The sequence below is a fragment of the Cydia pomonella genome, chromosome 28 (assembly GCF_033807575.1).
Source record: "Cydia pomonella isolate Wapato2018A chromosome 28, ilCydPomo1, whole genome shotgun sequence".
Lineage (NCBI taxonomy): Eukaryota > Metazoa > Arthropoda > Insecta > Lepidoptera > Tortricidae > Cydia > Cydia pomonella.
This window is the reverse complement of record NC_084730.1, coordinates 9218150-9241887: the sequence shown is the minus strand read 5'-3', so window position 1 is coordinate 9241887 and position 23738 is coordinate 9218150. Positions and strand designations below refer to the sequence as shown.

The following is a 23738-nucleotide window of genomic DNA, read 5'->3' as shown; positions in this document are numbered from 1 at the left end:
TAAAAAAAACACACACCGAATTGATAACCTCCTCCTTTTGAAATCTTGAAGTCGGTTAAAAATGGAAAGCTCTCCAAGTTTGTCAAAATAGTATGGAAAGAAGCATGTTGAATGTAAAACTTAGAGATAGATTTAAACTGTAGGACATAAGAAAAAAAACAAAAATAATCGATTTAAACCACGAAAAGTGGGAGTGGACCGGCCATATGCCTCCGAGACCAAAGAGAAAAGAGATCAAAAGACATCACAATATGGTACCCAATGGATGGGAGACGGAATGATGGTGGGCAAAAAATAAGATGGGAAATCGTGTTCAGGCAGGTAACTGAAGCCTTATGGAGAAGACAGGTTCTGGACAGAGACGCTTGGAGCAATAGGAGAGTGCTACATCAAGGGCAACTAGCAAAACATTTGCGGAGAAAGGCTAGCAGTAAGTTTAAGACTAGAGGCTAGCCCCGGCTTCGCACAGCTTACACAAAACCTTTACAAATTATACAACTAAGGCCGGTTGTAGATGTCCGGTGTTTTCGCCGGAAACCGGACCGTGTTACGCGACTACGTCCGGTTTTGTACATGACTACCGTACCGACAGCTACACCCAAGAAAACCAGACATCGTCGCCTAACCCGGACAATTGTCCGGCGAAAACACCGGACATCTACAACCGGCCTAAAGCTAAACGCCACTTTTTGATATTTAACAAATTCAACTCATATCAGTAAAAAATAAGGATCAAAGTTAAACGGCGTTCTAAAAGTTTTAATTATGTGTCGAAAAATGGCAGTAAATTTGCGTGCGCAGTATCTCTAGAAGTTTAGAAGCTTTAGAAGCATCTCGTCGTACCTATATTAACTGTATCGCCCTGTCATTGACCCAGTACGCATTCGTAGTGGAATTATCTCGTGACGTCACGCGTGACTCACTCGGGTGTGTACACTCATTGATGGCGTGATGACGTAGACTTTAATCTTGCTCGTTACGTCACCGGCTGGAAATTGGATGAGTGTAAACAAAATGCGTTGAGTCCTTATAAGACACTTTACAATTAGCATCAAATTGTGATAGCCAACGTGGCCAAATTTACCGTAACATAAGTTTTTACATTAAGAAACAATATGCTCCAATATCTTTGTCCCAAACCTTACCCAAGGGTAGTCCCGCCTGTTGTATGGCCCTATCATCAATCAATTGTTTTTTTTTTAATACTACGTCGGTGGCAAACAAGCATACGGCACGCCTGATGGTAAGCAGTCTCCGTAGCCTATGTACGCCTGCAACTCCAGAGGAGTTACATGCGCGTTGCCGACCCTAAACCCCCCGTCGTCGAGTTCTGGCAACCTTACTCACCGGCAAGAACACGACACTATGAGTAGGGTCTAGTGTTATTTGGCTGCGGTTTTCTGTAAGGTGGAGGTATTTCCCCAGTTGGGCTTTGCTCTAGATCTGGAATGACATCCACTGGCTGTGCCCTCCCACACAAAGCGAGATGAAATTCACAATACCCATACCTCTCTTTTGGACGTAGTTTAAGGACGTACCCGGGTCCAAAAATTCTTTAAGCTGTATTCTTTACTGAGGTGTGCCAATAAAGAGTATTCTATCTGGCCAGTTATATATTATATGGACGCGATATCGGCAGTGAGAATCAAAAATGAATTTTAAATTTGGTTGTCTGGAAGCTCTATAGCGACCGCCTGTTGTCTACCATATGTGCTTAAATTGTATGTTCTTTTTCATATTGCTGATAACGAATATTTATATTGTATTGTTTACTAAAAACTGATATCAGAAGCTTCTAGGGCCCATAAGACACAAAACCTGCGCGGGTGACCAGAATATTGACTGGACACTATAAGTTGAACAAACACATGTTTCAAATTTGATAGAAAAAAGATGCGACATGCAGGTTCTGCCAGAAGTCCGAGGAGGCTGCAATGCACCTTCTCTGTTCCTGTGGACCACTAATGTTAAAAAGAAGTACCCACTAAGGGCGGCATGTATTGCAACCCTATGAGGTACAGAACATTACGGCCCAAATAGTCAGGAATTTCCTGGATTCAACGGGCATTAGTAATGAACTTTAAAGGGCTTTCACAATATCCATTTTCCGAGAGAAACGCTTCCTTACACTGACCGGAATCTATGTTCTAGAAGTAAGTTTATTTATTAAAAAAAACAGCCTAATTATTTTACAGCTATCTTCAACTAAATGTAACGCTAGGACGCAATATAGATATAATATTATGCTACCAAAAATAAACACATCCATATTCAAAAAGAGCACTTTTGAAACAGCTATTCAATTATTTAATCACCTTCCAGCTGATATAAAGGCACTCGAAGGTAACCGATTCCGAGTAAAATTGAAAAACTGGTTACTTGATAAGTCATTTTATAGTCTAAAAGAATATTTTGAACATTAATTGGTATGTCATTGATTATCTTTGCATACTATTTAAGTTTAGCTCATAAAGAAGAAGAAGCGGTGGTGGCCGAGTGGATATGACGTCCGACTTTCAATCCGGAGGTCGTGGGTTCAAATCCTGGCTCGTACCAATGAGTTTTTCGGAACTTATGTACGAAATATCATTTTGATATTTACCACTAGCTTTTCGGTGAAGGAAAACATCGTGAGGAAACCTGCATACATCTGCGAAGAAATTCAAAGGTGTATGTCAAGTCCCCAATCCGCATTGGGCTAGCGTGGGGACTATAGCCCGAGTCCTCTCGCGCATGAGAGGAGGCCTGTGCCCAGCAGTGGGACGTATATAGGCTGAATTATTATTATGATTATAAGACTGATATTCGATTTTCATTTTTGAACTGTCAGCCTGATACTTAAAGGGTTAAGTATTGCATACCCGAAATGGGTAACTGATGGAACTCAAAGGCCTACAGAACCCCAATAATAATAATTGTATACACAATGCGGCCAACTATCTAGTCTCTCAAACAAAAGAAAGCATAATCTGTAGTCGGTCTAAGTGTCCGCGATAATTCAGGATTCCAGATGTTACCCAGCTGCTCGTAACAACTAGGAATACCTCGAGAAACGTCCTTGCATAAAAACCAAAACCTCGACGTATCGAGAACCTCCTTCGAAAAAAAGTTGATTAAAAATTCTTACGTGACTATTTGTGTCTTTAATGAGATATATATATACAATAGACAGTCATACAATGGACGGCTATCAAAACAATGCCCCTTTGTTTTAGCGCACAAGATGAATTTAGTGATAAAGGGTGTTTATTTAGTACCCTGCAATAATTTACGGAGTGAATATATAGGTCATACGGAGCAACTTTTACTATGGGACCAACCCCGGAATAGCGAAAAAAAATTGGGTGTTTCATTGTATCACAGAATTCCTATGGCCACGTCCTGTTTTCATCATCAGATCATCTCGATGGTACTATAATATTACATTGTCACCCAACTTACATGTATGTGAAATTTCAGTTCAATCAAATAATAGGAAGTGGGTCTAATTCAGCTTGCAAGATTTGACCCGAACATACATAGAAGTTTTTTGGTAAAAAAATAACCCTTTATTAAATAAAACTAAATTGATACCACAACCATCATCTACATACACAGCGCAGGCTTCGTCAAAAGCATAGGCACTAAACAGAATCCGCAACAAACTTCGTCCAATCTACATAAGTGATAACTCGCAATAAATAAATAAATAAATAAATATTATAGGACATTATTACACAAATTGACTAAGTCCCACAGTAAGCTCAATAAGGCTTGTGTTGAGGGTACTTACACAACGATATATTTAATATATAAATATTTATAAATACTTAAATACATAGAAAACACCCATGACTCAGGAACAAATATCCATGCTCATCACACGAATAAATGCCCTTACCAGGATTTGAACCCGGAACCATCGGCTTCGTAGGCAGGGTCTCTACCCACTAGGCCAAACCGGTTGTCAAATAAATGTAGGTACAACATAAAATCCACAACAAGTTTTGTCCAAAAACCTAACACTACCTAGAAGTTAAATAAAAGCTCGTAACAAGGTTTTCATGACATGATTTCTTTCTTTTCAGGTGTCCTTCTCCGACAAGCCTCCGAAAGTGCACGTTATGCGAGTATGGTCCTTCGCTGCGCGGCAGGCGCGCCGCGGGAACTGGGAGCAGGATGCCATGGACCGTGACAGATTCAAGCGGAAGTGAGTACGAAGAATTCAAGTCTTGGAGACCCTTTACATCTCTAAGGATAATTTAATGATCGTTTTTTTTTATCATATTTTATCTGTTTAACGTCACAGATAAAATATAAAAAAAAAGATCATTAAATTATCCTTAGAGGTGTAAAGGGTCTCCAAGACTTGAATTCTTCGTTCATTGAATTCATCTGTAAATAATTTTAGTATATGTGGTTTGTATTTTTATATCATAGTTTTTTTTGTGTCATTCGACATTTAGAGATTGTATATTCATCTCTTCTCTAATACAGTATCTAATCGTAATATTTCATTGATACAATATTTGTAATTGTATTTTTTGGTTATTATTATTGCTTGTAAAAAATTTACATGTAAAAGTTTGATGTTTGGAGATGTGCCGTGACAGAGACGGAGTTTGAAAAAGCCTCTTGGATTATCATGTTTCAGGACCAATCACTTGAAAGTCCTGAAGAAATACAATTACATAGGTACACTCAAATTGCGTCTCTTTCATGATCATGACACCTTATTGAATAATCCATGCGCCATGTGGATAAGGACCTTACTCTGATGAAAACGTTCCAAGGAATGTGAAGCATAAGGATCCTTCTCTAATGGACCGGATCCTTAATCACGTGAAGCATAAGGACTCTTCTATGATAGAAAGCAACATATGGAGCATTCCATGAAATAGTCTACAGTGGTCCCGTAAAAACGCGAATTTTCCGAAAATTTGCAGGTACAAGAGTTTCCTTTTCTGTGACTATTCGTCAGAAATATGAACAGAAAAATAATGGCCTGCTTTAAACGCCGAAAAAAAAATCTCAACACGGGAAATAAAATGCATCCGTACGGGGGCAGCCCGTGGAATGTCCCATGATGGGTTGTCTGGTAAAAACTTTCTCAATAACATCATTATCCTTTTTTCCAGGATTGCAGACGTAGACATGGCAGTATCATGGGTCTTGAAGCCCCAACATCGACGCCGAATCATGTTCCAACGTTTCATGCCCTGGTGGAACAAGCAGAGACGCCTGGAGATAGAAGAGAGGAAGCGGAAGCAAGAAGAAGATAGGATAGCAGAAGAGAAGAGAATAGAAGATGAAAAGAGACTGGAAGAAGCGAGGATAGAAGAAGAAAGGTTAAAATCTGAGAATGATGAAGTTAAGGAAGATGTTAGTGTAGTAAATGAAGTAAATACAGAAAGTGCAGAGAATGGAAATAGTGTTGAAGTAAAAGATGGAGTTGATAAAGATTTAAATAAAGTTAATGGAGTTAATGAAAATGGTTTCGTAAATGAAACAGTTGATGACAAAGATGGTAAATCTAATTTAGATTTAAAAATACATAATGGAAATGTAAATGATTTAAATGTAGATAAAATAGCGAAGACGTTGGCGAAGTGCGATTTTTATGACAAATCTGAGTCAAGTAAGGCGAATTCCATTTTAGCGTCCAAAGTAGCCACATGACATTCTGTCATTTTGTTATGTAACTATCAAATCCATTTTAAAAAAAATTACAAAAATATTGAAGGTTGATGAATTGAAGAACTGTATATTGATAGATCAGGGCGTAAAATTAAACTATGAGGAGATCATATGAAGATATTATATTGTCTAAAGAAGAAGCACTGATACAAATTTAGACTATTCAGCAGCATGGTCGAAAAGAATCACGCACGCTAACAAAAGCCGTTTATATTATTCAAACATTTAAATTTGTTCCACGCGCGTTTATGCAGTTACCTATAAAACAAAATTCTTTTAGTTACGAAAACACATTCTAACATATACTTGACTGTTTTTTTAGGAATGCTATCTAAACATAAAAAATCGTTTATTTATAAGCCAATTTTGTGGCAAATAATTATGAAAAATAATGTACAGTATTCGAAAATATTAAGAGAATAAAGTACTTATCAAAAAAGAAAAATATCCAAAAGGAAATGCCGTTTTATGGTCCTTATCAGCAATTTCACTTTACCGAATGCCATCAGATATATCGGTGAGGCCAAGGTGCTCACAAATATCTGAACATACCTCTAGTATCAAAGCGTTAGAGTGCGTGTTCAGTTATGTTTGAGTACCTCGGCCGCTCCGATATATCTGATGGCGACTGCCCGTCTAAGCTAAGACTTCATAGACTTTGCTGGGACAAAGTATGAAAGTGCTAATATAAAAAAATATATAACTTTTATGGTGCCACCTTTAGACTCTGTCACTGAGAAAGTCTGTGCAGAGATAGCTTGATCTGACTAAAAATTCCAAAATTACTGTACGTTTGTTTATAATATTTGAGTTACTTTGGTTTCTCTAAAATCCCAAGTTTACGAATACCACAAAAAGTAAGGACGTTATCACGAAGAATTCCGTATATTGACCCGCCATTGTTATATTGTTGTCCCGCTCACGATGCCGGCGGTCAATGGCACTGTGCGAGCGGGACAGCAATAGAACTATGCGCGTGCGATAGAGATGGGAACAGGCGGGTCAATGTACGAACTTATTCGTACTTAGCGTCCTTATTAGCTCTGTACATTATTTATATTGTTAATTGAATTTAAAAAGAAATTAATAGTCATTTTCTATCAAAGTTTTTAGTGTTTAGATCGCATCTAGCAACGTTGCGCTCTTTGCGCTGAAAGTTTTGGTTCTTCCGAAAGTTTCCAAAACGTCGAAAAGTTTCTCGGAAATTTCAGGAAACTTTCACAGGAAATGAAGGAAATCTTCATATTGGAAATGGTAAAAAATTCTATTTCGGAAACGGAGTAAATTTATAGTAAAATCACAAATTCAACAAATAAGAAAGAATAATTGGTTCTTTTTTTAATTTTCTGAAAACGCCCATCACTTTTTTTTTTCACTTATCAAATTTGTATTTGTTTCTTGTAGATGACACTACGGTGTTATATTTTAAAAATATAAAATATGAGACTTATTTCTCTCTATAAGAGGATGCTAAGCGTGCCTAGAAATATATAGGTATTTTATTTAAAAAAAAACATCACTTTTAAAAACAATGGAATGAATAAAAGGCCGAAACATGTGATTGAAACTTTAAATTATAAGTCTTAAATAATCACCGTATTTGTAAAATATATAAACTTTAAAAACATAAAAGCTGTAGCATAGATATAAAGATGTATATAAAATAAATATATGTATATTCCTTTAGTGTATATAAATTGTATGTAAACAAAACTTGCCTTACGCTATGAAATAAAAAACTTCATACAAATATTGTATGTTCAGATTCTTTGCTAAAAATGTTTTATTTTATTTTGGTATTTATAGCAAGCTTGTATGGTATGGTATATTTTAAACAAAAAAATAATGTTCAAATGCGGACTTATCCCTTTAAGGGATCTCTTCGGGTCTAGAATAATTTTACAGTATCGATTTTTTTTTCATACAATGTTTGATATGTTACCATAACTCTGTAAATTTTATGTAAGTTTTCTTTTGATATTATTTGTTATATAAGTGTTGTAAACATTGTAAAATTGTGATTTTCTGTAAACATATTTTGTTAATCATCAAATTTAGGGTAAAATGTTGAAATTTTAAAGCAAACAGACAAACACATTTTATCCTAAAGTGTATAAAAGTTAGTTATAATGGAATTATATTTTGTTATCTATGGTTTATTAAATATTATTTAGATTTAGAACAGTGCATTTGTGACAAAATTTGCTTGAGTTTTTCGAAAATATTCCATAATATAAAATACAGCCAAATAATAGTACTTATATAATAAGTACTATTATTTGTTGTTTGTAAGGTTGGTATCATCACGTTAAAATGTCAGAAATTCACAAATATGTAGTACACTTTTGTTTTAAGTTTGTAAAATGTTCAAGGGCTACCATTCATCCAACCGCTTTAGTCAAAATCAAATCGAATTTTGAACTATAATGGAATAAAAGATGGTTCCAAATTCAAAACTGCAAAAATGACTCCGGGACTTAGGAGGCTTAATGTCTATGGTTCATAACTTTAGTGTCGGAAATCGGAGGGCATACCGCGAAACACTAAAATCGAAATTTCCTCATACCAATGCCTTCTTTATTACTCTTGCATATTCGAGCGATAGAGATACAATGAAATTTCGATTTTCGTGTTTTGCGGTAGGTCCTCGGGTCAGATGGAAATGTCAGTTTTATAAATCCAATTATTCTATTAGGCAGATTTCTGTGACCACAAGCAGATTTGAAATAAGAATTCACATGCCTCTATGGCGGCCCTAAAACTTTGATTAGCGCAGATTTTGGTGAAATATGTGAATACATTATGTTTGGCATTAATTAATGTAAGGTAAAGGTTCGGTTTTTAAATACACTGTAATAAAAGCAAACACCTTGTTTTATTTTTATCTAATTTAGCCCTCGACTTTGCTAAATTTTATCCATATAACTATATCTGCAGCGGTATCATGGTCGTGTTTTTGTCACTTGTCATATCATGCGTCACGTTCGCACTTACGTATTTGTTAGAGCGTGACAGGTAGGGTGACAAATGATAGACAGCCGACCATCTTAGCCCTGCTGCGGTGGCATCATGGTTCCATTTTTATCACTTGTCGCTATGCCCGTCACTTTCGCGCATACATACATGTTAGAACGTGACAGGCATGGTGACAAATGATAAAGAGCCGACCATCTTAGGCCTACTGTTCAGCAATTATGCCTATCTGCAACACAATGGCATCCAAAGTACACGTTCTCATGAGAAATATTGAAATAACAATTTTGGAATATAAGCCTTCGGGCAAATAACAATTTTGGAATATAAGCCTTAAGGAGACTTCGCTCTTTAACACGCTTTTATTAGGTCGACCTGTATGTAACTATGTAATGGAATCTAAGGTAACTAATTTAACCATCTTCCAAGGATCGTAGCGTCATGAAAATTGGCAGCTGTATGTAGTTCTGATGACAATACAATAATATGGTACTGCCGAACTGATCTGATGATGGAGCCGGAAGATATGAACTGGAACTTCATGATGGAACATCGTATCATAGCTGTGTTTGGATTTGTTAGAAAATTCTTGTAATGAACTTTGACCACGATTAGGTTTCAAGGTCTGATGATGAAGCCGGAAGATAGGCATTTCATGATGGAATATCGTATCACAAGCGTGTTTATCTAGTGTTTTTTAAACTATTAATCTTTACTAATTAATTTGAGTAAGCAATATCCATTTTGTATAAGATAAAAGAAATTCTCTTTGGTATAAGTTTGTTTTACGTTGTTAGATTAGCGCCATCTACTGTCGAGTAGAACAAACAGAGCTATTGCTCAATAGATGGCTGAACTGAAGCAAAAATGTTGTCTTATCTATGTTATAAACACATTCACAGATACTAAGTCAGTATCTGTGAATGTGTATAGGCATAAGCAGGTAGGCCAACCTAACAAAAATATTCATCCATAGACACTATAGAGCTAATAGGTATTTATTGTACCGTCATAATGACACTTGTCAATGGTTTCATGTTTTGGTGCACGCGGATCATAGGCGGAAGTGAACAATTCGAGCAATTTCCTTTTCCTATTCGTAAAATTTTGAAATCTTAAAATATATTACAACTTTACCAAAGTTTGGTAGATTAGATTGATCATTGCTGTGATCGTGTGAGTAATAGACTCATGGAGGTGACAGATTTAAACGATCTTTTAAATGTACGCACAATTAAAATGGAAAGTGTTGAAAATGCATTTGATGAAGCTTCGGGCAGTGTAGATACTTCAGATCCTCTTTCTGTGATACCTCAATATGTTACGGAATCTGATTTAGGTAAGAAACAGTTTATTATAAGTGCATTTTCAATTCTACAGAAGGTATATCTTTACTTGAAGGTCAAATATTTACCTACATCGCTTTTTATCTTGTTTATTTTTTGCGCAAGTAGGTAGGTATACTGTTGTTGTTATTATAGGTATAAAATCATTGGTATTTCCCTCTTAATCATTTGGTATTATTGCTATAAGAGCTAAAATCGCTTTAACCATGTTACATGTTGAATTTGTGAGTGTACTTCATAGTACCTATAAAGATTATTCCAATGTTAATGTATAAAATAAATAACCAATACAACAATCAAGGAATATTTATTTTTACACACTTGCCTTAATACTACAGGATTGGTTTCCTGAATATCAATAAATAAATTTATAAAATTAAGAAGTATAAATTATTACTATAATAATACATATTCAATGATGAAATAAAATATAATTAACAAAACTTCAAAACATAAAACCTAGATCTTAAAATAAATAATACTAGTCTTAAAAACTAGTAGATGCTAGCAGCATTTCCTCGCTGTATCGCAAAACTAATTGTATGCAATAAATCAATAGTATATATCATAAAAAAGATTAAGCTTGTATTGTGGGTACTTAGACAACCGGCTTAAATACATAGAAAACACCCATAATGGCTCAGTTTCATTGATTGATAGGGTCCGCATGCGGGGTGCAGGAGATTTCCAAAACGCAAGCCATTATTGGTTTCACTAGTTGTTATGCCACCTTACCGCCTGCGAGGAGTCACCCGCATGCTGTATATCGACCGAACTATCGACTTATGAGTTTCACTAGTCGTTATACCGCCTGCAGGGAGTCCCCGCACGCTTTACATTGACCGAGTCATGACCAATGAAACTGAACCATGACTCACGAACAAATATCCATGCTCATGCAAATATTATGTTAATACCTAAATGCTGTATGTAACTGAAAAGTAAATAAAATCAGCAAAAACGATGTTTTTAAATATTTATACATTATAACATAACATAGCATAGATATAAAATTTTTTTTTTTTTTAAGTACATCCACATCATACATATTATAACATTTATAACTTACACTAAATCATTTTAAAAGGTAATAAATACTAATATATATAACAATTTATGGAGTACCTAACATTGACTACTTATAAGTATTGCATCACAGTGAGATTACCTAAACATAGCCTAAAACTAATCATAAACTAATCTAAAAGTATACTAATTTAATTATAACTACAAAACTACACGGAATTTTTGTTATTAAATTTTATAAAAAGCTACAAAATATAATTTAATTTAATTGAACAGATTATTTATTTTATTATTATAAATATATATATATATATATATATATTTTTTAAATTATAGTTTAGTGCTATAATTTATAGATGAGTAATAGTACTAATAGTACAAGAAATATGCAAATTAAATAGTAAATCCATACTATAGTTATGTCCGAACACTTTCAGGTTTGATGCCGACAGGAGTGGAGATCCTGCAGGCTCCGCTGGCCGTGTTCGAGGATGCTCCAGAGGATGAGGACACCATGCTGAGCACTGACTCTAGTGGTATATGCTGGTTACTTACAATAGTATTTGAAATATGGCTTTTCCGGGATCTATGGTCATCAACCATTAATATATCGGCCATATCCATCTGTGTAATGCGTAATAAAATATATTACAGTACATATGGGGCTACTTTATAGCACTAGTGCGAGAAGTAGCATATTACGTTACTGTGTCGAACATTTAAAGGGCCATATGTACTGTAAAACGTTGTACGATACATGTGCGAATAGGTAATTCGCAACTCGTGTCGATTTAAAACACTCCCTTCGGTCGTGTTTTAATTTATCGCCACTCGTTTCGAATTTCCTATTTTTCGCACTTGTATCGTAATGTACTATTAACACAGTATCATACAATACAATACAATACAAATATACTTTATTGCACACCTCAATACAGAAACAGTACAAATATTACAACACATAAAGAAGAGGTAAACAACAGGCGGTCTTATCGCTAAAAAGCGATCTCTTCCAGACAACCTATTCATTAGTGTTGGAAACTTATAATTGAATATAAAGTTAACCGAAATTACACATTTTCACTACAGTCATAAAGCATGAATTTTTTTTTTTATACTACTTCGGTGGCAAACACGCATACGGCCCGCCTGATGGTAAGTCTCTGTAGCCTATGTACGCCTGCAACTCCAGAGGAGTTACATGCGCGTTGCCGACCCTAACACTACACACCCTCGTTGAGCTCTGGCAACCTTACTCACCGGAAGGAACAACACTATGAGTAGGGTCTAGTGTTATTTGGCTGCGGTTTTCTGTAAGGTGGAGGTACTTCCCCAGTTGGGCTCTGCTCTAGATCTGGAATGACATCCGCTGTGCTGTGCCCTACTAAGCGAAATGGCATTCACAGACTTCACAGTGCCCATACCCCTCTCTTTTGGACGCAGTTTAAGGACATACCCGGGTCCGCCTCCCAAAGGTATAAAAATTTAAATGAATTCTGTTTCTTACAGAGGAGGTAATAGTACAGTTAATGGACATCCGGACCCGCCTGTCCAAACTAAGAAGTATGTTGGAACGAAGACTGGGTGTCGATCTGTCAGATTACACGTTTTGGCTGCAAGATGCTAAAATGGTCAGTAAAATTCATTCTAAGTGTTTTTGATCATATACTAATGGTACTCCACCTACCTGTACCATCTGCCTGTACCTGTGCCCATTTCTCGAAGGGGGCCCATTTCTCGAACGGAGGCCCATTTCTCGAACCTTGGGCCCCTTTCTCGAACCTTGGGTCTATTTCTCGAACGGTATTAGTCTAATATTATTAGTGTGTTCCCATGGTAACATACGATTTATAGTTCGTGGACTAATAATATTAGTCTAATATCGTTCGAGAACAGAGCGCCTGTTGTTGATATAATGAATAATACCTTATATTTAACTTATTTTCCTTTTCGCTAAAACGCTCTTTTATTTTTAGGGTCCGTACCCAAAAGGTCAAACGGGACCCTATTACTGAGACTCCGCTGTCCGTCTGTCTGTCACCCTCACCAGGCTGCATCTCATGAACCGTGATAGTTAGCCAGTTGAAATTTCTATAGATTTTATATTTCTGTTGCCGCTATAGCAACAAATACTAAAAACAGAATAAAATAAATATTTCTTTCCAATATCGAGGTTCTCATCCAATCACCGAAGACGTCAAACGTCGGGGGGGTCAGTACTTGGATGGGTGACCGTTTTTATAGATAATGGTACGGAACCCTTCCTGTGCAAGTCCGACTCGCACTTGGCCGATTTATTTTTGTAAGCATCTATCTTCTCATGTATGACTATGTGTTCTGAATAATAATTATAATAAAAAAAAACTGTCAAGTCGTATGGGTTACCATGGCAACACTAATAATATTAGACTAATATCTTTCGAGAAATGGGCCCAGGGACACAGGCAGGTAGTGCAGGTAGTTGGGGTACCATAAGTTCTAGGACCTAAGTTATTTGATTTGTTCCCTAGTTCTTAAATTCTTGACATAATACCATTTTTTCAGCTGGAAAACCACAAGACCCTAGTAGAGCAATGCATCAGGGGCGAAGGCGTTGTTCAGGTCAATATACAAGTGCGAGCGGCGGAGAGGAAGATCAACATACTCGACGTTTTGAAACCGGATGAAGAACTGGTAGCATTACCTACGCCGGGTATGTTAAAATTACTGATATAAAAAAACAGAAATGTCTGTAAATCAAGGCTCGGAAAGCGGTTAAATTTCCAAACTGTTATCATATTCATATTAATTTTATTTATAATATCAATAATATTACATATCAATTGTGTATATAAAAAAAATCATGTACTTGGCGCAAAACCTCTTAATTTCCGTTTCACTCGAAAAACCGTTATTAAACCGGTTTTTATGTACTTGTAAAATTAACCGGTTTAGAACATGTAAAACCGGTTTCTCCATACTTCGGTGTCTATATTTACGTGGCACACCACCAGGCCGACTAGCCGTTGCGTCACTCGTCAAATAAACCGTTTTTTAGGTTACAATAAAGTTCTTTAAATGTTCGCGTTCTTATAAAAATTCTGAGGGAAACCGAAATAGGTTCATCCTTTTTTTATCAATAATTTTTGTACTATGTAATATATACGTCAACGACCCTATTGGACGACACCCTATTGTCCCTATTGTACTTATGTGTCGTTTTTGTTTGCTTATCCGTTGCTGTATGTGTTATTTTTTTTGGGACGATAAATGACTTTTTATTTATTTTTAAATAAACCGGTATTTACCGGTATTTAAAAAACCGGTTCCCAGCCTTGCTGTAAACGATTTCTATTCTATTGTCTCTATTTTTTTTTTTCAGCCCCAGAACTAGAAGAGACGATAGAGGAAACGGAAATAATAGAGCCAGAGCCGGACGCGCCACACGCAGCCGCCGTCAAGTGGGTGGTGGACGCTAACTTCAAGCAGCACCACAGTCGAGCCAGCATACCCGACGACCCTGCTGATTGGTATGTTATATGAATTGTTATGACCATTATACAACGGTTTAGTGAACTGTTACAACCATTATACAACGGTTCAGACAACTATAATGTGCCGTCAAGTAGGTGGTGGACGGTAACTTCAAACAACACCACAGTCGCGCGGTCATACCCGATGACTCTGTTGAGTGGTATGTTATATCTGTACTGTTATGACCATTATGCAATCGATAATTGAACTGTTATAACCATTATACAACGGCTTAAACAACTATAATATGCCGTTAAGTGGGTGGTGGACGCTAACTTCAGGCAGCACCAAAGTCGAGGCAGCATACCCGACGACCCTGCCGATTGGTATTTTATATATATCTGAACTGTTATGACCATTATACAACGCTTTAGTGAACTGTTATAACCATTATATAACGTTTTAGTGAACTGTTATAACCATTGTACAATGGTTTAGACTATTATAATATTAAATAGAGCCGGAAAGGGGAGGGAAGAATTATACAATTTCATTCAAAATAACGATACTAAAAAAAATAACTAATGCTATATTCGTAAAATATTGAATGTCATATTGTCAAAATTACGTACTGCGAAAACAACATATAGGCAAGACATAATGGAGTGAAATGTTCATTATGCAACTATTTAGACAACTATAATATGCTTTGGTCCTTTTCCAGCCATCATTTCAACTGATGTAAACCTTGACAGGTCCGTACAACACGTCAAACTGTGGATACAGTGGGCGGTGCGACAGTTCAATCTGACAGGTGTCAAGCTGTCAGACTGGCACATCAGTGGGTGGACGTTGTGTGCGCTAACTAATCTAGACTTCAAGTGAGTGACCCTAATACGACATGCTTCAAATTTGTTTCGGTTGGGGTTAATTTACACATTGAATGCCGGGAACCCGCTCGGCGGGCGCTCTATTCGTAGTCGCTTTCCTCTACAAAGCGGGAAAACGCTAGAATCAGCTACGCGTGTAGCGCTACGAAAACGATGGCAGTGAATGCGTTAAAAACTTTTAGACAACAATTTCATTTTTGGTACAAGATTTTATAGCTGACTGTACTTTTCTTTCCACAGGCAACTAATACTCATCGAGACAATAGGGTTGCTTCCAATTTTTTGAAACGCTTGTATTACGTTCTATATTAACTAAAAGTTGCCCTAAAATTGGACTTTTATACTAAAAACGGCTTTAAATGTGTTAAATCAACAAAATATATTTTGACAGATGCTTTCGCGCCCAAAACGCTCTTTGAAAATTGTGTGACGTCACAGTTTACGGTTTGACACATAACTACATACACACGTAGAAGATATGAGCTGTCAACTGACATTTGTCATTTGTTGTTTATCGCCTAACTGTCAACAGTGTCAATCCGAGAGTTGTGACACTTGTGACGTCATCAGAATCTTCAAAGACGTTTCGAGTTTGGTCACGTGACGTGTGCCAAAAGATATTTTAAATTCAATATTTACAAAAATATGGTCATTACAGGTCCCCTAAAAGTAGTTTAACATGTTCTTATAATCCAAAAGAATTTATTGGGATACAAGATGGGAGGGCCCTAAGATTTGTAGATGGAAACAACCCTATTCTAAAAACCCCAAACACAATTAGCTCTTCAAGTGGCATATGTCGTTTTTGAGTTTGGAATTTTGATTTTATTTCAATTAATCTTTGAATTTTAAATGACGTAATCGGTCGGGAGTCGACGGCCTGCTCGAAGGGCTAAAGGTTGCGTTGTTTTATCACAGAGTTCCTATGTCCACCTCCTGTCTCCATCATCAGATCAGCTCGATGGTACCATAATATTGCATTGTCACCCGACTTACATATGTGTGCAATTTTCAGCTTCATCGGAAACCGGGAAGTGGGTCAAATTTAACTTGCAAGATTTGTCCCATACATACTAACAGGGCTAGTTAAATAAAAGCTTGTAAAAAACAATTTAAGAGGTTCTCAAATTTGAAAATTTTAGGTAAATATCTTCGTCGCACTGACGGGGGCGGAATTTTTAAATGAATGTTTAAAAATTCCGCCCCCGTCTGCAGAAACGTCTGCGAGCGATGCTATTAAGCTTAGAATAAATTTAAGTGGGGAAATTACTGCCTTGGGTGAGACTTGAACTCACGATCCAGAGGCTGTGAGTTCAAGTCCCACCCAAGGCAGTAATTTTTCCACTTAATTAAAAAAATCCAAAATTCAAAATGTTTATTGCATATCACGACTATAGAACTTAAATTTATTCCATTTTTGTTGTTTTTAGAGAAAAAGTACCATCGGACCCGGGCGACTTGTTTTGGACCCACTTTGAACTTTTGAGGAAATGCAAATTTATCGGTGAGTTTTCGTTTTTGACCATTGCAACTTTAAAACCCACTTCTGCTCCTTTTTAGGGTTCCGTACCCAAAGTGTAAAACGGGACCCTATTACTAAGACTCCGCTGTCCGTCCGTCTGTCACCAGGCTGTATCTCATGAACCGTGATAGCTAGACAGTTGAAATTTCCACAGATGATGTATTTCTGATGCCGCTATAACAACAAATACTAAAAAGTACAGAATCCTCGGTGGGCGAGTCCGACTCGCACTTGTCCGGTTTTTTTGTCATAACTTTACATGCTACTTTTCCGCACTAGTACGTAAATTAGCACATTATGTAACTATGTCGAAAATTTAAAGGGTCATATGTACTGTAAAACGGTGTACAATACTTGTGCGAATAGGTAATTCGCAACTCGTTACGAATTTCCTATTTTTCGCACTTGTATCGTAATAGTACATTACGATACAAGTGCGAAAAATAGGAAATTCGAAACGAGTGGCGATGAATTAAAACCGACCGAAGGGAGTTTTTTAAATCGACACGAGTTGCGAATCACCTATTCGCACATGTATCGTACAACGGTTTTACAGTACATATGGCCCTTTAAATGCTCGACATAGTAACGTAATATGCTAATTTTCGCACTAGTGCGGTAAAATAGCACCATATATACTGTAAATAACTATTGCTTTCATACACTAATAATTTGTATGTCTGTATTGTTGCAGCAGTGGTTCAGAACCAAGACCAGACCAAACCTGATCCGCTGGAAACGCCACAGTCGGCCATCAAGAAACGACCCAAAATGGTCAGTTCGCCTCGCTTTTTCGTTTATCTTATACCTTTAAACGAGCAATTCTTGTATATATATATGTATATATATTTCCGGTTTATATATATGTATATATAAACGGCTCTAAAGATTTTGCTGAAATTTGGTATATGGGGGTTTTTGGGGGTATACAATCGATCTAGATTAGTCTTATGTTTGGGGAAACGCGTGTTTTCGAGTTTTCATGCGTTTTTCTTTCGACGCAGAATATGGTCGCTAATTTCGTGTTGCCGGCCACTGTCCGTCTGGTCCAGCGGGTTAAGACGCGGACTGCTAAACGAGTGTTATGGGTTCGAATCTCGCCCGATGACTAACTTTTTTTTTTATATGTTCAAGTTTATATATAATTTTTTAATTTTTGTTTTAGACAAGTTTAATTTAGTAAAAAAATGTAGATAAGATTATCACCTATAGACCACCATATTACAATAAATAGTTATAACCGAGCAATGCTCGGTCGCCCAGGTACTTGCTATTTAACTTTTCACGCTCGACGGAACCAATATGGTGTTATTTTGTTCCCGTTCGTCTCAAAAAGGGTTTGGCCGATTTGGCAGTTGTTTTGGTTCATTCATAACTACATTTTCTTCTTCTTCCTCGCGTTGTCCCGGCATTTTGCCACGGCTCATGGGAGCCTGGGGTCCGCTTGACAACTAATCCCAAGGTTTGGCGTAGGTACTAGTTTTTACGAAAGCGACTGCCATCTGACCTTCCAACCCAGAGGGTAAACTAGACCTTGTTGGGATTAGTCCGGTTTCCTCACGATGTTTTCCTTCACCGAAAAGCGACTAGTAAATATCAGCTGATATTTCGTACATTAGTTCCGAAAAACTCATTGGTACGAGCCGGGGTTCGAACCCGCGACCTCCGGATTGCAAGTCGCACGCTCTTACCGCTAGGCCACCAGCGCTTCCAACACACAACACACAACAACTACATTTTAATATGCCTAAATGGAAGAATAAAAAATAGACTTAAATCTACCGGGATATGAACCGTGGTTCGATGTAAGTCTAGTGTAACTAACCGTGCATCATTTAAAACTCATATAATATAAAAAAAAAATTTGTTTTTAATATTTAAAAAATAATAATATAATTTAAAAAAAAAAAAAAATTTTAATATTATAGGTTACTTTTTATATTACTTACACAAATTGACTAAGTCCCACAGTAAGCTCAATAAGGGCCGATTTTTCAATCCCCAGTTAAACAGTCTGATAGGTTTTATTCTATAGATAGCGGCAAGTTCAGTTTTTCAACAGTCAGATAGCAGTTAACTGAGGAATAAATCCGTTAACGGAGGAATAAAGTTATCTGTCCGTTCAAGAGCCAGTTAGTACCTATACCTATCGCTCTGTTAAGTTGGACGTTTTTAGGTTATGTTACAACTTTGAACTGGCTACTAGAATAAAATTTAGAATGTTAATAGAAAAATATTAACAACAATAATAGTACTAATGTGTTAAAAAGTAAATATCTAAAGAAAACTATATTCTTGATCTGCTTTTATTAATATATGTAGCATAAAATATATAAAAAAATATTTAATATATATATATCTATTTATTTATTATTAAAAATTCGGTAAATAAATGCACTTCCGATTTCTCAAAGTTCACGTTTTTTCATATCTCTCATTTTTCAATGAAATGATCACAAAACAACTCGGATTTAAATAATAAGTACCTGAGCGACCGAGCTTTGCTCGGTTATAACTATTTATTGTAATATGGTGGTGTATAGGTGATAATCTTAACTACATTTTTTTACTAAATTAAACTTGTCTAAAACAATAAAAAATATTTTTTTTTACATTTTTGAACATATAAAAAAAAACAAAAGTGGACCAGACGGACAGTGGCTGGCATCTCGAAATTAGCGACCATATTCTGCGTCGAAAGAAAAACGCATGAAAACTCGAAAACACGCGTTTTCCCAAACATAAGACTAATCTAGATCGATTGTATACCCCCAAAAACCCCCATATACCAAATTTCAGCGAAATCGTTAGAGCCGTTTCCGAGATCACGGAAATATATATATATATATATATATACAAGAATTGCTCGTTTAAAGGTATAAGATTAAATAACACGATACTGTTGTACGTATATTACGCGGGTAATAATAGTAATGTAATGTAATAGGTTATGTTTTGTTTGGCAACAAACATCAAATGTCAACTAAGCGTTGTGTTTCTGTTTCACTCTAACATGTTGAATTCTGTATCTTTGCATCCTGCTCACACTTGTTTAAAACGAAGTTAGCTGGTTAAAACCACAGATAACTATTCTCTGGATAAAAAAGGAATGAAAAATTGAAATTCTTTAACCAACAAATAAACAGTCAGTTATTTTTATCGGTGGGATAACTATTCGGCGATTTATCTGGGAATTGAAAAATCGGCCCTAAGGCTTGTGTTGAGGGTACTTAGACAACGATATATATAATATATAAATATTTATAAATACTTAAATACATAGAAAACACCCATGACTCAGGAACAAATTTATTTATTTAAACTTTATTGCACAAAATATATACAACAATGTACAAATGGCGGACTGAATGCCAAATGGCATTCTCTACCAGTCAACTATAGGGCCAAACAGAGATAGTTACAATTGGGACAGAGAGAGAAAAAAAATCAATGAATTAAAAAGAAAAGCAAACTAATATACTTATAAACTACATAAATACATACAAATAAATGCCCTTACCGGGATTAGATTCCGCGACCATCGGCTTCATAGGCAGGGTCACTTACCCACTAGGCCAGAACGGTCGTTTTCAAATTCGAATTCCATTTTAAATTAAGCTATTGTTAAATCGTTACAGCAAGTGATCCACTCGTATACAGATGAGGAGGCGACGTTCGCTCACACTCGGAATGGAAACAACGGGCAAGTGCAGTTGTGGCAATTTCTGCTGGAACTACTGACGAGCGCGGAACATCTGGACGTGATACGGTGGCACGGTAACTATCTCACTCGGTCACTCACACAACATACATTTATGCGGTCACTCACGGAATACTCTCGGTCACTAACACAGGTCCTGTCTCGGCCACTCTATCATTCTGTTACTTACTGGGCCTCACTCACGTCACAGCCAGTCACTATCGATGTCCCTGGCTCGGGCACTCACTCGCAAACTATGGCCATTACTATTAATCATTCGGTCACTCACGGGGTTACTAGCGCGCCATCATCAGGACGCGACAGTCGCCAGCCGCCGTACGCACTCCAGTCCCATCAGCAAGTGATCCACTCATATACAGATGAGGAGGCGACGTTCGCTCACACTCGGAATGGAAACAATGGACAAGTGCAGTTGTGGCAATTTCTTCTGGAACTACTGACGAGTGCTGAACATCTGGACGTGATACGGTGGCACGGTAACTATCTCACTCGGTCACTCACACAACAACGCACACGCTATGCGGTCACTCACGGAGTAATACACTCTGCCACTCGGTCACTCACACCACATGCGGTCACAAACACAGTTCCTGTCTCGGCCACTCACTCTACCATTCTTTCACTCACTGGGCCTCACGCGGTCATTCACGCCACAGCTAGTCACTAACAAAGTCCCTGGTTCGGTCACTCACTCGCAAACTATGGCCATTACTATCAATCATTCGGTCACTCACGGGATCACTAGCGCGCCATCATCGGGTCACACCAGTCGCCAGCCGCCATACGCACTCAAGTCCCATCAGCGAGTGATCCACACATACAAAGAAGAGAAGGCGACGTTCGCTCACTCTCGGAATGGAAATAACGGACAAGTTTAGTGCAGTTGTTCAATTAATCCGGTTATAATATTAGCTGAAAATTGTTGAGCATTAGTTTTCGTTCGTCGCGACATCTATTGTCAACTAGCAGTACTGATAAATTCCGCTACTTGACGCTAGATGTCGACTACGAAATAATTCGCGTTTTGGTAAGAAAAAAGATGTATGGAGTTACCACTCTTTCTTTACTTATTCTTCTCTATGATATACCGAGGTATAATTAATTCCCTTTCTTTGTCCCGCAGGCACTGAGGGCGAGTTTAAGCTCCTCGAGCCGGAGCGAGTGGCTCGACTGTGGGGGGCGCGTAAACACAAACCCGCTATGAACTACGAGAAACTGTCCAGGGCTTTGCGATATTATTACGATGGCGATATGATCGCGAAAGTTGCGGGGAAAAGGTGAATGAAGTTTTAAAACGCACAGCACATTATTGTTGTCACATTCGGTCACTCACACACTGGCCTATATGGTCACGAATCACGGGAACTACGACATCACATTCGGTCACTCACAAATAAGGTAACTTATACTATGACTACAGTCACTCACGGCCGGTCACTCACATGATGATCCAGGTGGTAATGGTAGAACGGAACCTACCACATGACATTCGGTCACTCACGCTCAAGGCTACGTATTCGATGACTACCGTCACTCACACCCCATTAGATTTTGAGCTAAAACTTCATGTATACATATGTTAGGTCGGTGACAATGCAATATTATGGTACCATCGAGCTGATCTGATGATGGACACAGGTGGTGACCATAGGAACTATGTAATAATATAACGCAACCCAACTGTGTTTGGGGTTAGAATTATCTCGATGAGTATTAGTTGCCTGTCGAAAGAAAAGTACAGTCAACGATAAAAACTTGTATCAAAAATGGAATTTTGACAAAAATATATTTATTATTCTGTGTTTATAATTCGTCAACAGATTCGTGTATAAGTTCGTATGCGACCTTCAGCAGCTGCTCGGGTACGGCGCCGGCGAGCTCGCGCAGCTCGTGCAGGAGGTGCACGACGACAGGCACGAGGCGTAGGCGGGTCACTAACACCAATCGGGTCACCCACATAAAATGATGATCACGTGGGCTGGTCACGCGAACATTCTCGGATTCACGTGATCACAGCACATCAGTGGCTGCTTAGTGTAGCAACATGGGTCACTCATTCAAAAACTCGTCTTCGTGTGTTCGACAGCGGGATAAAAAAAATCCTCTAAAATTAAGAATTACATTTTTATTAATTAAATGCCCCTTTGTTTATGATAAGATGATCTCTAAGTGACCTAAAAGCTTTCATTGTTACCTATGTATGATGTAAATTTGTGTGTATATAGGGCGATTTTTTTCCGATGGATTGGACAAAATTTAGATGCTCTGAAGAGCTCATTCTGGGCGCAAAAAATAAAATAAATAAATATATATTTGGGAACAATCTTGCAAAGATCGACATAAGGTCAAACTAAGCAAAGCTTGTGTGCTGTGGATAAGTCAGGGGGGGGGGGGTCATCAGAGTAATGAGGGCTCAGGGAGGGGGGGGGGGGGTCATGACCCCCATGACATGACACCTGCATCCATCCATCCTTCTTGCGGATTTACACCAAAATTCAAATTTAAAACGTCAATATAGACATTAATACGAAGTCTGTTGATGTATAAGTAGTAAATATTCCTTGACCGACGTATGTTTGCGTATGTGCGTGTGTAAATAGTGTATTTAAGGTATGTTTGTACAAATACAGTTTATGCTTGTTTCCTATACATGTTGTTTTATTTGAGTTACTACATCTTGTTAGGGTTCCGCACGCAAAGCAAAGTACATATTTATGGCCCTTTAAATTTTCCCGTTTTACCCATTGGGCATAGACAAATAAGAAGTAATATAGTGCTACCCCACAGAGTGAGACCCCACACTGTAGGGTTGAAGCAAAAAAAATCACATCCCTTTACGTGTAGGGAAGGTACCCTAAAAAATTAGATTTCATTGTACGACTTTGTCGGATTTATTGATTTATAATTTTATATATCCATGCCAAATAACAGCTTTCTAGCAATAACGATCACGGAGCAAAGCCTCGAACAGATAGACAGACAGACGGTCATAACGAAACTATAAGGGTTCATATTTGACTACGGAACCGTAAAAATAAGTCAACTATAAAAAAAAAATACCAAACACGTGCCGCGGCGCTCCCATAGAAAAGACCAAAGAGAATTAAGAAGACCAAGAGTGCTCACTCCAT

At 37.4% G+C, this 23738-nt stretch overlaps 2 protein-coding genes across 3 annotated transcripts in view; both read left to right on the top strand.

Moving 5' to 3' along the window:
• The window catches only part of LOC133532964 (uncharacterized), a 35710-nt gene extending 27168 nt beyond the window's left edge, over window positions 1-8542 (top strand). Inside the window, exons 2-3 of the mRNA XM_061871850.1 lie at window positions 4068-4189; window positions 5118-8542. Coding sequence (XP_061727834.1) covers window positions 4068-4189; window positions 5118-5658 — 663 coding nt within the window. The 3' untranslated portion in view covers window positions 5659-8542. The remainder of the gene's footprint in view (window positions 1-4067; window positions 4190-5117) is intronic.
• A 1132-nt stretch (window positions 8543-9674) lies between these two features.
• LOC133532976 (DNA-binding protein Ets97D) lies at window positions 9675-23256 on the top strand. 2 transcript variants are annotated; one of them, XM_061871877.1, is made up of 11 exons: window positions 9675-9988; window positions 11459-11557; window positions 12531-12652; window positions 13566-13713; window positions 14383-14530; window positions 15230-15355; window positions 16795-16868; window positions 17581-17660; window positions 20945-21083; window positions 21731-21884; window positions 22428-23256. In XM_061871877.1, the coding sequence occupies exons 1-11, from the start codon at window positions 9841-9843 to the stop codon at window positions 22531-22533; spliced, it is 1344 nt and encodes a 447-aa protein (XP_061727861.1). In that variant the 5' UTR covers window positions 9675-9840; the 3' UTR covers window positions 22534-23256. The 2 variants fall into 2 exon arrangements, with proteins under 2 accessions (XP_061727861.1, XP_061727860.1); XM_061871876.1 differs by lacking the exon at window positions 20945-21083 and adding an exon at window positions 20525-20663.
• The last annotated feature ends 482 nt before the right edge of the window (window positions 23257-23738 follow it).

What these genes read in the sequence shown, in the direction of transcription:
- LOC133532976 (XM_061871877.1), top strand. Translation starts at nt 9,841, where the DNA reads ATGGAGGTGACAGATTTAAACGATCTTTTAAATGTACGCACAATTAAA. An exon ending in GCTGAGCACTGACTCTAGTG is followed by an intron (nt 11,558 to 12,530) that starts GTATATGCTGGT and finishes TGTTTCTTACAG; the next exon opens with AGGAGGTAATAGTACAGTTA. An exon ending in GGTAGCATTACCTACGCCGG is followed by an intron (nt 13,714 to 14,382) that starts GTATGTTAAAAT and finishes TTTTTTTTTCAG; the next exon opens with CCCCAGAACTAGAAGAGACG.